The sequence below is a fragment of the Arabidopsis lyrata genome (genome assembly GCF_000004255.2).
Source record: "Arabidopsis lyrata subsp. lyrata unplaced genomic scaffold ARALYscaffold_1, whole genome shotgun sequence".
Lineage (NCBI taxonomy): Eukaryota > Viridiplantae > Streptophyta > Magnoliopsida > Brassicales > Brassicaceae > Arabidopsis > Arabidopsis lyrata.
The window spans coordinates 12,146,118-12,162,895 of NW_003302555.1; the positions used below are offsets into that span (position 1 = coordinate 12,146,118).

At 39.5% G+C, this 16,778-nt stretch overlaps 2 protein-coding genes, 1 long non-coding RNA gene and 1 pseudogene across 3 annotated transcripts; 1 reads left to right on the top strand and 3 right to left on the bottom strand.

The window, feature by feature from the left end:
* Nucleotides 1–1,807: 1,807 nt before the first annotated feature.
* LOC110225224 lies at nt 1,808–3,058 on the bottom strand. Its single transcript, XR_002329628.1, has 2 exons — nt 2,830–3,058; nt 1,808–2,537 (listed from the first exon to the last, which is right to left on the bottom strand). It is a non-coding gene; the product is annotated as an uncharacterized LOC110225224 (long non-coding RNA).
* Nucleotides 3,059–3,383: 325 nt separating this feature from the next.
* LOC9326805 lies at nt 3,384–4,696 on the bottom strand. Its single transcript, XM_002893438.2, has one exon. The coding sequence runs from the start codon at nt 4,228–4,230 to the stop codon at nt 3,460–3,462; it is 771 nt and encodes a 256-aa protein (XP_002893484.1). The 5' UTR covers nt 4,231–4,696; the 3' UTR covers nt 3,384–3,459.
* A 547-nt stretch (nt 4,697–5,243) lies between these two features.
* On the bottom strand, nt 5,244–5,864 carry LOC9329546 (annotated as a pseudogene).
* A 253-nt stretch (nt 5,865–6,117) lies between these two features.
* Nucleotides 6,118–9,469, top strand: LOC9329547 (glucose-1-phosphate adenylyltransferase large subunit 2, chloroplastic). The gene is made up of 12 exons (XM_021014494.1): nt 6,118–6,649; nt 7,075–7,188; nt 7,280–7,453; nt 7,537–7,629; nt 7,717–7,800; nt 7,875–7,930; nt 8,010–8,103; nt 8,208–8,393; nt 8,506–8,586; nt 8,675–8,761; nt 8,852–9,124; nt 9,190–9,469. The coding sequence occupies exons 1-12, from the start codon at nt 6,437–6,439 to the stop codon at nt 9,289–9,291; spliced, it is 1,557 nt and encodes a 518-aa protein (XP_020870153.1). The 5' UTR covers nt 6,118–6,436; the 3' UTR covers nt 9,292–9,469.
* The last annotated feature ends 7,309 nt before the right edge of the window (nt 9,470–16,778 follow it).

The window sequence follows — 16,778 nt, forward strand, 5'->3', positions numbered from 1 at the left end:
ATCGTTTATTAAGTCGGCCGTAATTACATGTTATTCTAGTAATTAATCTTTCGCTACTAAATCAGCCGTAATTAGGCCGACTTTTCCATTAACGGCTGATTTATGATACTCGAACATAAATCCACCGTAACGACATCCCATAACTAAGCCGTCTTTGATAATTCAGCCAGCCGGAGAAAGTTAATTTAGCCGTGTCGAAGCAACAACTCAGCCAAAATTTTGACAAATCAACCATCGGAAGAAAACTCAGCCGTAACTTAGGCTGGGTTATGCTCGAAAGTCAGCTATTTGCTCATAACTCAGCCATTTTCTTTAAATCAGCCGTAATTGCCGCTGTATTGCTTGGCGGCTGAGTTCATTAATACACGTCAGCGATTTCTGCCGTGGCGACGCAGCTTTGCTGACGTGGAAATGACATTCTTTGTAATTACGTTTTTTCCAGTAACGTTTAACAGGGGCACGCTGGTTATAAAAAATATATCCGAAATATGATAGTAATAAAAAAAAGATATGTATGTTTCTGGTCATTTCACCTAATTTGTATAACATCTGAGTAAGTTTCCCTATTTCTTTTCGCATGCCTCAAAACCAGTCAAGAATAGTTGGCACAGAAACGGAGTTTTCTTGCTAAAGAAGACATTAACTTGTTGAGCTCACCTATCATGCCTCACAAAACTCTATGCTAATCACTATTAGATGAATTTGATGGTTGTCCAGCTTAAAAGGCCTAGAATGTGCAGGGTGACTCTCCCCTAATCAATTTCGGGGGTGGCCTCAAGGCCTTCCTCGTTTTGCTTTGATCTACTTCCTCTTCTTGCTACACGACACCCAATTCTTCCTTTTCATTTACCTTCAACGGTGCTCCGTTGTAGCCGGTTCTTCCGTATTAGGTATAAAAGGAATCGTGGGTAGCCTCTAGGACGACCGGCCAATGGTCCTTGAAGTTACCACTACTTGCTTTATTTCATCCTCCTTTGAAAACTTCTGACCTTGTATAAAGTGGACGTGAGTTTATGACTTTCCTAAGTGGTCCCTTAGGAGTTCCTGGATTTTTATCCTACGTAAGTACGTATCACACACTCTTCTATTTGATGGTATTTTTCATAGGTAAAGTCACGCAACATGTTCCTCCTCGATGATCTTCCCTTTTATGGCCAGACAGCACGTTTTTCCTAAATCCTTCAACGTGAGGATCAGTTGGACATGCGTTATCTCTAGTTTGAGTTTGGCAAATCTTTGAACTAGCTTGTCCTTTGGTGTGTCCATTTCCCCACCTTTTGGACTAGCATGGTCCAAATTTGTTCATGCTGTTAAATAAATAATTTGTCCAAATTTAAGTGAAAACTTTATCTTAAACAATATCATTATAGTACAATGTAATAATATTACTATGCTTTTGCACGATAAAACAAAGTATGCTGATGGCCTTCGGCTTTGGTTCGAATCACAAGCTTAGCATCATCTCTTAAACTCTGTTTTTTTCTGATTTTATTATTTTTTCACACATTTGAAAGAGGGACGCATTTATAGTAACACCGTTTTTCTTGTGTGAATAAATTTGATTTCAACACCATGAAAAACGTTTATTTACCTTCCAATTGGGTCGGGCCCGCCCATGAACCTTTCTTCACCATCAGGCCGGCCCAAATCTTCAGTTCTTTCTCTCAGCGTTAGAAAGGAATATATTAGAGCAGGATTATCGGTTAGGATCTTAAACTTGGATCTTAACCTTATTTTAAATAAAAATTTCACTATTTGTAAGTTAAGAAAAGTTATACAATATCTTAACAAATTTTTACTCCATTGGTTAAGAAGCAAAGAGTTCTTAAGGATAAAAAATTCAAATTGTTGCAAAACACTAACTTACAATACAAGTTACACACATTTCTCTTCCAAAAGCTTCATGTTATCACATTTCTCTGCAACTCCACTTGTTTCTCCTGCACTTCAACTCTGGCTGCAGTAAGCTCATCACTTTGTTCATGGCAAATTCTCCAATAAACCTCATCAAAAAGAGTAGAAAGGATCAAAGCAATGAAAACAGAGAACACTTATCAAAAACAGAGACATTTATCTATTTCAAGCAAAACTCATTCAAACAGACCAAACCAATCAACTGATTCTGTTTTGCCAAAATTAAACAAACACAAGTTCATTCAAACATTGATTCATTCGTTAGAAAACTGAGACTTAACTTATGAAAAAAAGACTATTAGCATTGGCTCATGTTATTTGTGCGATAGATTAGGTATTCTACTTGAGCAGAGATCACCAAATAAACACTTGGAAAAACACAAATCTAAATCATGTAAAATCAGAAGTTCAATGATATAGCCATAATTGAGGTATGCTGCACTAAACAAAGCTTATACCCGCATAGAAATAAACGATGCAAGAGAATATACCAAACAATGCAAAGTACTTACATGTATCAAAGGAGAGAAGAAAGCAAAATCTTAGAGACTCTCGTTCATAACTGACGATATGGTTTCCACTTCAACTTCTGTTGCTACGTTGACCAGTGAGTTGAAATTATCCTTCAAAGTAAAAATTTCAATTAGACAATGACATAATATTACAACTAAAACGATATATGGTCATAGTATTAAAATATGTTTTTATCTGAACCTTTTCTAACCAATTTCTTAAATTTATGAAGCACAAAGGCATTTCTTTTTCCAGGTGGCTGGACAGAAAAGCAAATCACAATCAGTTAAAGAACCCTAACATCATAGAATACTAATTTTGCTACCAATTTCTCTCCCAATTGTGAAAACCCTAATTTACGATGTACTAATGAAATCAGAGAGAAATTAGAGAGATTCGTACCCTTTCTCATGTAGATCATGATACCGACGGATAAAAAACGCAATCCCCACTCATTTCTCCTCTCAGTTCGACGGATGAAGACGAGTCGGCTCGATTTCTCTGGCGGAAGCTTCGAGAATGGCAGGGATAGAGAGACGCCACCGAAAAGCTCTGATTACGTGAGATGAAACACGCAATTCCATCTCATTTCTCCTCTCAATTCGTCAGATCAACAGCCTCATAGGATATCGCCATTTTGGTTTCGAGGAAAAGAGAGAGAAGTCGAGAGAGAAATAAAAAAACGAGGAGTTTTTTTTTTTGGTTTTGTTCTTTTTTCAAACTAATCAGAGCAGGACACGTGCTCATATCTAAACTCATCAAAAACATCTTAAATAAGATATACATCTTAGCATTTGTTTGATCAATTCATTAAATTTAATAATTTTTTCCCCTAAGATATCTTGATATCACCGATAAACCTACTCTTACGTTTTATTTCAGGAAGTGTTCAAGATAAGTGAACACGTACACGAAAGTTTTCATTTCTAGTTTCGTAGGAATATGAGAAATGACTGTCACCAAGAAACATTTATATCCAAATTGAACGTTAAAGTAAAGGCTAACAATAGTGTTCTTCCTAATTGTAATAAATCACGGCTTCACCCATTCCTTGGACAACATCTTCTTTTTTCCTGCTATAAACGTCTCCACCGTTGACCTAAACTCATCGCTGCTCAGATCATCGATATCACACAACCGTCTCATACTCCGGTGTAGATCTCCCCGCACGTCAATCCTCTCCGATCTCGACCTTCTATAAACATGATGATCAGTAGCAGTACTCTCAGTAGTAGCTGGACGCAGAAAAGTCATTTCACGCTTCCTCCTTATAGCATGAGCTGTCTCCCCCACAGAACTTACCGCCCGGACCATCTCTCGCTTCATTGGTCGAGCCTCTCCGGCGGTTAGACTAACGGAGGTAAAGTCCGTACCTTGCATTCCTTCTGAAGTCTTTTCAGATGCCAAAGATTTTGATACTACGGTGGGGGAGGAAAAACCGCCAACAGTAGATGCGGCGGAAGAGGACAAACCGTTAGCAGGAGAGGCGGCCGAGGAAGAAACGTATTGAAAATACAGATCGTGTTCGGTTAGCTTCTGGTGGTTAGATAAAGAGAAGATCAGGGCGATGAGAACGTTCACGACGCCAAATATGTATATTCCGGCGCCGGTCAAACCACTGGAAATAATACTCCGGAGATACTCACCGGCGAAGAAAGTTGACGTTAACCAATATAGTACAAGTAACACGGCAACGAGAGCTTCAACTGCCGGAAGAAACTTCAAAAAATTTCTCCTCCCCTCGAACCTCCTCATGGCGTCAACTTTCTCAGCCGCAACATTCTCTGAAACAAACGAATCCATTTTCTAAGATCTCTTGCAACTCCGGCTTAGATTTTCCGAGGAAATCAAGGGTTTTAAAATAAAGTGGATGATCACTTAATTTGATAGTTAGACTTATCTAGTTGACGATTTTATATAGAGATATAAGGACTCTATAATTGGTTCAATAATTGAAACAAACGGGATATATCGTATTTCTTTATAGTTCGGTCGTGGAATTGTCATGACTAAAAGCATTAGGTGAATAAGTCCAGTTCCTGAAAAATACAAAATAAACTCTTTATATAAACAATTGATAGAATTATTGGGGACAATTTGAATAAAGAAGTAGTAGTATATGATAATAATAATGAAAAAGAATGGTTGGAAAGAGTTGGCGAGGAGAGAGAGGGCAGGTGAAGCTGCACTGCACAGCAACGACCGGGCCAATATTATGCACGGTTGGGCGACGTACACCGCCGGACGAAACTGACACGTGTTCATTTCTTTTTTTTTTTTTTGACAGCAACACGTGTTCATTACCCATTGTATTTTTGATTTTTTTTATACCCCTCAATTACTACATTCATTGTACGGTTTTGAAATAATAGAGTATGAGTAGTGACTACATTCATCATTTGATTGGAGAGTATTTTTTTTTTCTTATTCATTGGTTTTTATATTATTATGTGTGAGTAGTTTTTCAATTGAGGATTAGATTGATTTAGAGCTTTGTTTGACTATGCGGTTCAGATAATGCTAAGGTTGAAATTTGAATGAATTCATATGTAGGTGAATTTAGTGTTAGGATTAATTAGGTCACCTATTTATAAAAATTCTGAGTAATTTGTGCACCAAAAAAGTTTGACAAAATATCTCAATGACTGTATCCAATATTGAAAGTAGATGCTAAAAAGTATTGTGAGCCATTTAGATTGATTAATAAAAGAGTTTTAAAGTCAAGATATCTTACACGAATTTGATTTAGTCGAATTTTCTTATTTATTTGGTTATTCCAATAAAAATCCTTAAAAGATAGAGTCAATTAGCTGCATACTAATTTTTTTGAAAGTAATTAAGAAACAAGAGAAGAAAGTTGGGTGTTTGCAAAAGAAGAAAGAGAAACTGGCACACCATAAACTTTAAGACGAAAATACCCTCCAAAAGAGAGAAAATGGCACATCACCATCTTCTTCATCGATCGCCGGTAATCACAGTACGAATCCTCCGATTCCATGGCCACCGCGACACTAATTTCTTCAATTGGCGGTGTAAAAATACCACAACCACGATCTTCTCCCACCATAACCGCCTTCTTCGATTTCAAATCCCAATCCGATTTTGATTTTGATTTATCACCAATCTCTTCCAAAATCGAACTCGTAACTCCCGCATCGAAGAACAACCGCTCCGATCTAAAAACTCCACGAGAACCACCATCTCCAACGATTCAGCATCAGGGTCTTGATCCGACTCGGTTGAGTGACTCGTTGTCTCGGACGAGTTAGTAAACAAGGCTCAAGCTCTTCCACTTCCAACATATCTCCTCCATTGTTGTTGTTGTGGTCAAAGAAAACAGAGTTCACCGTCTTAATCATGTCATCACCGACACGGAATGAAAGAGTTTTGGCGTTGTAACAGAGAAGGAGGCGTGAGAGGATGAAGATTGTAGGGGTAATTTGGTCATTTCGTCACTAAACCAAAACACCATTTATTTACAAAACTATCATTTCTCCTTTGACTTAATTATTTTCCAGTCTTAGGGTATGCAGTGTAATTACTCTAAAAGATATTTGCCATGTTTTTGGCTTAATGACAAGAAGCAGGCTCGTTTTTCAAACCTGAAGATTTTTTTGTTTTGTTTTTAAAAAGAAAAGAAAAAATCTGAGGGTTGGCGGTGTTCCCGTCAGAAGATCACGAGGATCATCACATTAAACTCTGTTTTGTTGATCTCTCTCTCTCTCACTCTCTCTCATTTCCGTTTCTCTTTCCACTGCGAAAAGTTAAAGCTCACTCCCTCACTCACTCTCATTTCTCACCACTTGACAACTTCCTTGTGGACAAAATTAGTCGACTTCTCCAACTCTGTTTCGTTTTCACTCCCCAAAATCGAATCTGGGTTGGGTTTTTCTTTCTTCTAAAGCTGATCTTTTTAGAATCTGATCTACCTCTTCTACTTCATTCCCCTTGTGTCTTTTTTGATACTAGTTCAAAAAAGTTGTAGAATCTGTCTCTTGTTCTGAAAAATATGAAGGCTTGCTGTCCAATCATGAATCAGTGTACGAGTCCCTTTGGTCTCAACAACGAAATTGTCTCTGAGAGAGTTAGTGCCTTCTGGGGAACCCAAGTTGTCAAGGCCAATAATCTGACGACACAGAAAATTAGGAGTGCACCTCAGAAGAAGATTCAGACGAACCTCATTCGCTCCGTTCTTACTCCATTTGTTGATCAAGACTCTCATGTGAGTGTTTACACTTGCAATTCCAAACAAACAAACAAGAATTTTGGTTATATGTTTGATTCTCTGACTGCTTTGTCTAATATCTGTATGCTTCCATGGCCATAATGAATGGTTATTAGTTCTTCTTGTAAATTTGAATCTGCCTAGCATTAGAGACTTATAATGGTGTGTGCAGCTGCTCAAACTTTAGCTTTAGGTCTACTATAACTAGCCTAGGACTGAATGTAGCAGATCGTAGCTGTTGTGAGTTGGTTTAGCAGTTTAGTGGGTTTGGTTGGGCAAGCAAGTCTCTTATCAGTCAAGTTTTCTCTGGTTTGGTGAATTGAATAAGAATAGTTGTTTTACAACTTCATTTCTTAACTCAAGTCCTTGAGTAGCTTTTTTTCTTCCAAGTTCTGTTTTTATATAATGACCGCATTTTTCAGGAACCTCTGCTGCGAACTCAAAATGCAGACCCAAAGAATGTAGCGTCTATCATACTAGGTGGCGGTGCTGGGACTCGCCTGTTCCCTCTTACAAGCAAGAGAGCTAAACCTGCGGTGAGGAGTGTTTTGTTTGTCCATTGTTTTCATGTTTTCTATGATTTTGATTCATTGTCAGTGAGGTTTTCCAACTTGTTAATAATTGTAGGTGCCAATTGGAGGGTGTTACAGGCTGATAGATATACCGATGAGCAATTGCATCAACAGCGGTATTAGAAAGATCTTCATCTTAACTCAGTTCAACTCCTTCTCTCTCAATCGCCACCTTTCTTGTACTTACAACTTCGGGAATGGAGTCAACTTTGGTGATGGGTTTGTCGAGGTGATAGCATTACCTGCCATAGATTAGATTTATCTTCTTGTGTTTTTATTTGCTATTTAAGTGTCTCCTATGGGAATGATTAGGTTCTTGCTGCAACCCAAACTTCCGGAGATGCAGGAAAAAAATGGTTTCAGGGAACTGCTGATGCCGTTAGGCAATTTATATGGGTCTTTGAGGTTCTCTTTTGTCTTTCATCTCATAGTAAGTATTCTTGTCTGTGCGATAAACATTGTTGGAAACATAATTTGGTGGTGTTTATGCAGGATGCCAAGACAAAGAATGTAGAACATGTCTTGATCTTGTCTGGGGATCATCTATATCGGATGGATTACATGAACTTTGTGCAGGTTAGATTTATTTTCTTATTTGTCCACACTGAGCTTCATGTGAACTTTGTTTCATTTCTCGTCTGTCTTTGCAGAAGCACATTGAGTCAAATGCTGATATCACAGTTTCTTGTCTTCCCATGGATGAGAGGTGTGTCTGAGGATCATTTAACATTGTTTGTTGCCTTAGTTTATTTGATGAGCTTATTCAGTTTTTCTCTTATTGGCAGCCGTGCTTCGGATTTTGGGCTGCTTAAAATTGACCAGTCTGGAAAAATCATTCAATTCTCGGAAAAACCAAAGGGGGATGACTTGAAGGCAATGGTAATGGTTTCTTTTGTTTGTCAGAACATTCAGTACGCAAGTTAAACTCAACTCATATTCTTGCTTGCAACATTCCGGGAACTTAATGTTTTCTGCGTTTTCAGCAAGTTGACACTTCCATTCTTGGGTTACCACCGAAAGAAGCTGCGGAGTCCCCATACATTGCATCGATGGGTGTTTACGTATTTAGAAAAGAGGTTTTGTTAAAGCTTCTAAGGTCAAGTTATCCTACATCCAATGACTTTGGTTCTGAAATTATCCCGTTGGCCGTAAGGGAGCATAATGTTCAGGTCTGTTTTTTATTTTTTTCTGTTTAGCCCATCACATCATCAATCAATATTTGTGTTTCCTCTGACCTTTATTTATTAACTTGCTGCTACATACAAAAACCGGAATGGCTAGGCATTTTTGTTCAATGACTATTGGGAGGATATTGGAACCATAGGATCATTCTTTGATGCCAATTTAGCCCTCACAGAACAGGTTTTCACCGACCCTATTGTTTCATCTCCAGTACAGTTTGGTGTGACTCGGTGAAACCTAATCATGCTATTTGTTTCTGCTTTGGCAGCCTCCTAAATTCCAATTCTACGATCCAAAAACACCCTTCTTCACTTCTCCAAGATTCCTGCCACCTACCAAAGTTGATAAATGCAGGGTACGATATCTTGAATTCGTTTAATGATCCCGCTGTTTCAGCTGATGATTCATTGATCCTAATGTTGTAAGATTTATTCTGGAACTGCAGATACTTGATTCTATAGTTTCACATGGATGCTTCTTGAGAGAATGCAGTGTGCAGCACTCTATCGTTGGCATACGATCACGTATAGAGTCTGGAGTAGAGCTTCAGGATACGATGATGATGGGAGCTGATTTCTACCAAACAGAAGCTGAAATCGCGTCTCTTTTGGCGGAAGGGAAAGTTCCGGTAGGGGTCGGCCAGAACACCAAAATCAGGAACTGTATCATTGACAAGAACGCCAAAATCGGGAAGAATGTGGTCATAGCGAATGCAGAGGTATGTTTTCATAAATCCTATTGTTTATTTTCGAAGAAACCGTAGTCTGATTTCGGTTGTGGCAGGGCGTGGAAGAAGGAGATAGGCCAGAGGAAGGGTTTCACATAAGATCAGGGATCACCGTTGTGCTGAAGAACGCCACCATTAGAGATGGTCTGCATATTTAGCTTTTAAACCTCTCTTAGGAGCAGTGTATGTCGCTTCTTGTCATTTTGTAACGAGACTAGGTACGTTCGATTAATAATTTAATAAAAAAAACAAGAGGAACAACAAGTGAGACAGTTTTAGCAACTTTAATCTTGATCGTTATCCGACCTAGTAAATTTTAGTGATTATTTTACGAAACAATTGTTAAAAAGGGACTCAAAATACAGAGAGAAGGCGAGAAAAAAGCATGTGTAAACCTCTTCACTCTCACGATCACAAGTCACAACACAAGACTTAAGACTCCTATAAATACACCAATATACGCACATTTACATATTTGAGATATTTCATTTGAGTTTTTGTTATGGTATTATAAAAAGAGTTATAAAACTCTCCTCTTATTACAGTGAGAATGAGAGATCGGATTTTGAAGACTAAATGTTGTGATCTTTGGAGAAGCAAAGGACCACTAGAAGCTACCTCACCAACTCCATTAATTTAGTTGTCGGATTACTCCAAGGTCAGCAATCCTGGGAAAGTCTCCTAGGGTAGACTAACTTTTTATGTCTGCAACTGGACATATGTGACATCACTAGTTTTCTTATAATCTTGAGTTAAAACAAAATCCGAAAATACATATATGCATGAAAGATAAACCTTCAGGAATGAATGGTCTCTCACATTAATATCCTTTGAGTTAAGTAATGTCGATAAGACTGTTTTTTGGGTCTCTCAAAGATTGTTGGCAAAAAAGTTGTCATTATCACCGGACCAAACTCGCATGCTCAGTGTTTATCATCACCATTTATAATTACATACACCGACTGCTTTTATTTCATTTTATATTCCCAGCCTCATGTCACCGTTACTTCCCGCCTCACGTTGACGATATATGAGAGAATATTTTATCATCATTTCATTATGCACTTTATTTATTTCCTTCAGAAAAGAGCACAAACATCACAACACAAGTTTTTCACAATGATCGTCCGCTCAAGTGGGTTATTGGTATAGGCTTCTTCTTTACTATTGTAAGGCAGAATGAAGAAGTCTGAACCTGAGCTATTATATAACTTGATTTCAAAATTGTGTGTGAATTAGAAAAAAATATATCGTATAAATGATTATTTGATTATTTTAATCAACGCTTACATATAAGGTACTTTATGTAAAAATAATAATTTAAAGTGACTTTCAGGTCAACACTTGTGATTTTTTTTTTTTTGAATTATGTATAACGTATTTTAGACTGGTAAAAGCAACTAAGAAAACATTTATACGAACTAAATACATTAATTACTTAACCAAACCATAAGAAAAGTCTCCTTTTTTTTTGTCTTTCTTTTGGCGTCCATAATTATTTCTAACTATTATTTTTCTGTTTGATAACATATTTGAACACACAAAGGCGCACTTGAGAGAATATAAGTACCATCGGAAATGGATATTTGGGGTTAAAGATGAAAATGAGTAACAAACTACTATTTATACTCGTCTATATTTATAAAACAACCACTCTAATTTGGTCCCATGAATCGAATTGAGAACTCCAGAAAAGTAAGGCTATTTATATTAATTTTGTGTTATGTTGACCTTTTGAGACTTATGCTCATGCTCATGCAAACCCCCGACTCGTCTATATATTGCTTTGAGCATCATGATCACACTCAATTGCTTTGTTTTGACTTTAATTTCCATCTCTAATAGCATGCCTTTCGTGTTCCTTAAGGCTAATTGCTCACTAATTTGCTTTTGAAATAAAGTACTATATTTATATATATATGATAACTATATTTTAGTTTCATTTTCATCTTACATAAAGATATATATACCAAGTTAGTCAAATCAAACAAGACATGCAAAAAGAAAACATTTTTTTTTTTTGGGGTAAAATGAACCATTCCCTGATCAAGGTTAGTACGTTAGACTAGTTTAACTCTTCACAACCCTTTAGCTGATATATTTTTAGCCATTTTATACTTTTGAAGAAGTTTATTTTTCCCTAAATATAAACTTTTTTTTTTTGGTTTTGGTCACGAACTAAATATATAATAAAACTAGTTTTCTTCTTATCCAATATGGAACGAGTTAGCTAAAAAAAAGACTTGAGAGAAAGAAGACAAATCATTGTTTTATGTATATAAATGGAGTGTGAAACAATTTGATGAAAAGAAACTGACATACAAAAACAAAAATATTTATTTCCTTGTTCATATTAAAAACTTATCCCGAATTCCCATTTGCCTGCTTCTACATGTAATAAAGAGACTTTTAATATAGTGAAAAAAATGACGGGAGAGAAAGAGGGGGGCGGGTTTCGGGGCTTGCTACGCAGGATGCGCCTATGGCTGAAGCCGGAGAGGGAGGAAGACCTCCCGGAGATCCTCCTGATGCGGCTGAGTCATGGGTGAATAAGGTGATCAGTGGAAACGTAGGAGGGAGGTTGTTACCGGAGAGGGTTATGGATGATGGATTTGTTATGGAGAGGATGCAGTTGGAGTTTCCGGATGGTGTGGATGGTGAGCCGGTTATTACGATTGGTAGAGAGGTGTTAGAGACAATGAATGGCTTATGGAAGCAATGTATACTCGTCAAAGTTCTTGGTAGGAACATAGCTCTTCCAGCATTGAGTAGAAGGTTGAAAGAGATGTGGAATCCCAAAGGAGGTATGCATGTGATGGATCTACCAAAACAGTTTTTTATGATTCGATTTGAGTTGGAGGAGGAATACATGTTGGCTCTTACCGGAGGACCATGGAGAGCGTTTGGAAGCCACCTTATGGTGCAAGCTTGGTCACCGGACTTTGATCCGTTGAGGGATGAGATAGTTACGACGCCGGTGTGGGTGCGTCTATCAAATATTCCGATGAATTTTTATCATAAGGCGATCTTGTTGGGCATTGCTCGGGGGTTAGGTAAACCAATAAAGGTGGATCCAACGACTTTAAACTTTGAAAGGGCTAGATTTGCAAGGGTGTGTGTGGAAGTGAATCTCTCAAAGCCTATCAAAGGGACGGTTATGATCAATGGTGACCGCTACTGTGTAGCTTATGAGGGTCTATCGAATATTTGTTCAGGCTGTGGCATATACGGTCACTTGATTCATAATTGTCCCAGGAGAGTGATGGAGAAGATAGTGGATACTGTAAGTCCGAGTGTATCCGGAAAATCACCGGTAGCAGAGCAGCAGGACGACGGTTTCACGGTGGTAAGGAGAGCAGGTAGGAAGGGAGGTCTACCGAAAAACGGAACTACTTTTGCGGCAGGGAGTTCGCAAACCGATTTAGGAAGGAATCTTCGAGAAATATCTGGGAATGCAAATATGGAAAATGTGGCAGTCTCGAACAGATTTGCTAATTTGGAAGAGGATATGATTGAGGGAGGCTTAAGGAAAGTTGCGGTTTCGACGGAGGCAGATAAAGAAAATGCGGATTTTCTGAAGCAATCGAAACAAGGCAAGAGTATCTCCCAAGGCAGAGAGTGGATACCAGTTACGTCGAAAGAAAAAAATAAGAATGTAAAGAGAGATAAACGGGCCGGAGGAAATAAGGTTGGGGAGGCTATTGGGCCGAAGCCCAGACAAACAAATTCTAATAGGCCTGTTCGTGGGCTCGTTTTTGGTCCTACACGGAGAAAAGTAGAGTTATCTAACTCGAGAAAACGAATGAGAATGAAGAAGGAATAGTGGGGCGCCCTGGAGGAGTGTTCTCAACGGAAGTTTCGGGACGGGTCGATAATGGTGTGTCGGCTCAAACAATGGAAACGACAACGGAGAATAGCTTATCGGTGGCATTGGCATTGGGTTCACAGAACAGAGAGACGGAGAAACAGAGTGGCTCGTCGGAGATGGTGGTGATCTCGACGGAGGCATAATGTTTTGCCCCGGTGATTCAAATCTTTTTCAAAAAAGTGATGATGATGGATGCTTTATTCTGGAATTGCCGGGGGGCGAATAAACCTAATTTCCGGAGATCAGTTCGTTATATGTTGAAGAGATTCAATATTGATATACTAGCTCTTTTTGAAACACATGCGACGGGAGATAGAGCGAGTAGCATTTGCCAGAAGCTTGGGTTTGAACATTCATTTCGGGTAGATGCAGTTGGACAAAGCGGTGGTATATGGTTATTGTGGAGGTCGGGATTGGGTGTGGTTACAATTTTGGACTCCTCAGAACAGTTTATATACGCTAAGATTGAAAAGGATACAGAGGTGCTGCGTTTGATGGTTGTATATGCGGCACCAACAGTTAGTCGGAGAAGTGGTTTATGGGGACGATTGAAGCCACTGATTGATGGGGTTGATGAGCCATTGGTTATTGGTGGTGACTTCAACACGATCATCAGAGTAGATGAGAGGACTGGTGGGAATGGGCAGTTGTCGTTGGATTCTTTGGCTTTTGGAGAATGGATCAATGATTTATCACTAATTGATATGGGATTCAAGGGGAGTAAATTTACATGGAGGAGGGGAAGAACGGAGAACAATTTTTTTGCGAAGCGTTTGGACCGGATTCTATGTTGTCCCCATGCGAGATTGAAATGGCTGGAAGCTACGGTGACACATTTACCGGTTGTTGCTTCAAATCATGCACCTCTATACCTACAGCTGTGTCCAGCTACTCGAGGGAACCCAAGAAGGCGACCTTTCAGGTTCGAGGCTGCCTGGTTACTACATGATGGATTTAAATAACTGCTCCAACACTCTTGGAATAGTAACCTGACAACGCCGGAGGCTTTAAAGGGATTGCAGGTGCGGTTGAAAAGATGGAACCGTGAGGTGTTTGGAGACATAAACAAGCGCAAAGAGGTGTTGATCTCTGACATTAAATCAGTCCAGGACTTGTTGGATGTAAGTCAAACTGATTTTTTGTTAGAGAAAGAGGCGGAACTGATTAAAGAGTTGGATGTGGTTATGGAGCAAGAGGAACTTCTCTGGTTTCAAAAATCCCGTGAAAAATGGATGTCTGAAGGGGATCGCAACACTAAATACTTCCACACTTCAACTATTATTAGGAGGAGAAGGAATCGTATTGAGATGTTAAAGAATAATGAGGGTGTGTGGATCTCAGATCCGAAAGAGTTGGAAACTTTGGCAGTGGCGTATTACAAACGGCTCTACTCTATGGACGATATAGCTCAAGTTGTTGAGACATTACCACAGGAGGGTTTTGCAGTGTTAACGGAGGAGGAGAAAACACGGTTAATGAGACCATTCTTAGGGGTTAAAGTGGAGGAGTCGGTCCGAAGTATGGGGAAATTAAAAGCACCTGGGCCAGACGGTTACCAACCAATCTTCTACCAACAGTGTTGGGATGTGGTGGGGCAGTCGGTAACACGTTTTGTACTACAGTTCTTTGAAACAGGTACATTGCCAGAGGGTACTAATGATGCACTTGTTGTGCTTATTCCAAAAATTTCCAAACCAGAGACAATAATGCAATTTCGCCCAATTAGCCTATGTAATGTTCTTTTTAAGACAATTACTAAGGTAATGATGAGAAGATTGAAGAGTGTGATGCCGAAATTAATTGGTCCCGCTCAATCTAGCTTCATTCCGGGAAGACTTAGCACGGACAATATTATTGTGGTTCAGGAAGCGGTACATTCTATGAGACGAAAGAAAGGAAGGAAGGGATGGATGCTTTTGAAATTGGATCTAGAGAAAGCCTATGATCGGATTAGATGGGATTTTCTTGAGGACATGTTAGTCTCCGCAGGGTTTCCAGGAGTTTGGCGAGATTGGATCATGAAATGCGTGGCCGGACCATCGATGACGTTATTGTGGAACGGTGAGAAAGCGGATCCATTTAAACCAGCAAGAGGACTGAGACAAGGAGATCCTTTGTCTCCATATCTTTTTGTTCTTTGTCTGGAGAGGTTATGCCATCAGATTGAAAAGTCGGTGGCGGGTAAACATTGGAAGCCGATTGCTTTGACGAATGGTGGTCCCAAATTATCGCATATGTGTTTCGCGGATGATTTAATCTTGTTTGCGGAAGCTTCAGTTTCATAAATCCGGGTTATCAGGAAAGTGTTGAAGGAATTTTGTGTTGCATCGGGACAGAAAGTGAGCCTAGAAAAATCGAAAATTTATTTTTCTGACAACATATCTCGAGACCTTGCGAAGTTAATCAGTGATGAGAGTGGAATAAAAGAGACAAAGGATTTGGGTAAGTATCTTGGGGTGCCAATATTACACAAACGTATAAATAAAGATACGTTTAGTGATGTTGTGGAGCGGGTATCTTCCAGGTTGTCGGGTTGGAGGAGTCGTTTTTTAAGCCTCGCTGGTCGGATTACGCTCACGAAAGCTGTTCTACCGTCATTACCAGTTCACACAATGACCACGATTTCTTTGCCACAATCTACATTGGAGAATCTAGATAGATTGTCGCGATCTTTTTTGTGGGGGAGTACAGTGGAGAAAAAAAAACAGCATCTTCTTGCTTGGGATCGTGTATGCTCGCCGAAATCAGCAGGGGGACTGGGGATTCGCTCCGCAAGACAAATGAACACAGCCTTATTGTCGAAAGCGGGCTGGCGGCTTCTCCATGATGATGTGGGTTTGTGGTCACGGATTTTACGGAGCAAATATAAGGTTGGGGACTCAAGGGTTTGTAATTGGTTGGTAACCAAAGGTACTTGGTCGTCTACATGGAGGAGTATAGCTATTGGGTTGAAGGAAGTGGTGCTTCCGAGTTTAAGCTGGGTGCTAGGAGACAGGAAGCAGATCAGTTTTTGGGGAGATAAATGGTTATTGGATGCGCCACTATGTGAGTTGGCTACTCGGGAATTACCAGGCAATTGGAAGGCAATTAAGGTCAGCGACTTTTGGCTTCATGGTACGGGTTGGGACTTTCAACGGATTAATCCTTTTATTCCGGAGAAAGTGCAACTTACACTAATGTCAAAGGTGGTGGATACGGTCACAGGAGCAAGAGATAGGCTGTCATGGGGGGAGTGTTCTGATGGAAAGTTTACGGTGACATCAGCTTATTCTCTCCTTAGTCGAGACATGGTACCAAAACAGAGCATGGGAGCGTTTTTTCTACGAATTTGGAGAGTTGTTGCTCAAGAAAAGGTGCGGGTTTTTCTTTGGTTGGCTGCGAATCAAGTGTTGATGACAAATGTGGAGAGACAGCGAAGACACTTAGGAGATTCGGGCTTATGCATGGTGTGTAAGAGTGGAGAGGAGAAGATTTTACATATTTTGCGTGACTGTCCGGCTATGGCGGGAGTGTGGATTCGGCTCTTACCTCCACAGAGAAGACAAGTTTTTTTTTCTCAACCTCTTCTGAATTGGATTTATAGCAACGTGGGAGATGAGACAGTGATTGGTGACTGTCCGTGGGCTATGACTTTCTCACAGGCTGTTTGGTGGAGTTGGAAGTGGAGATGTGGTAATGTCTTTGGGGAGAATGGGAAATGTCGAGACCGGGTTCGTTTCATTAAGGACTTAGCAAAAGATGTTTGGATTGCACATAAAGCCTTGTCGACGAGCTCGG

Coding starts and splice junctions, on each gene's coding strand:
- LOC9329547 (XM_021014494.1), top strand. CDS start 6,437: ATGAAGGCTTGCTGTCCAATCATGAATCAGTGTACGAGTCCCTTTGGT. Junction 7,454..7,536: donor TTGGTGATGGGTTTGTCGAG/GTGATAGCATTA, acceptor GGGAATGATTAG/GTTCTTGCTGCAACCCAAAC. Junction 8,762..8,851: donor CCAAAGTTGATAAATGCAGG/GTACGATATCTT, acceptor CTGGAACTGCAG/ATACTTGATTCTATAGTTTC.
- LOC9326805 (XM_002893438.2), bottom strand. CDS start 4,230: ATGGATTCGTTTGTTTCAGAGAATGTTGCGGCTGAGAAAGTTGACGCC.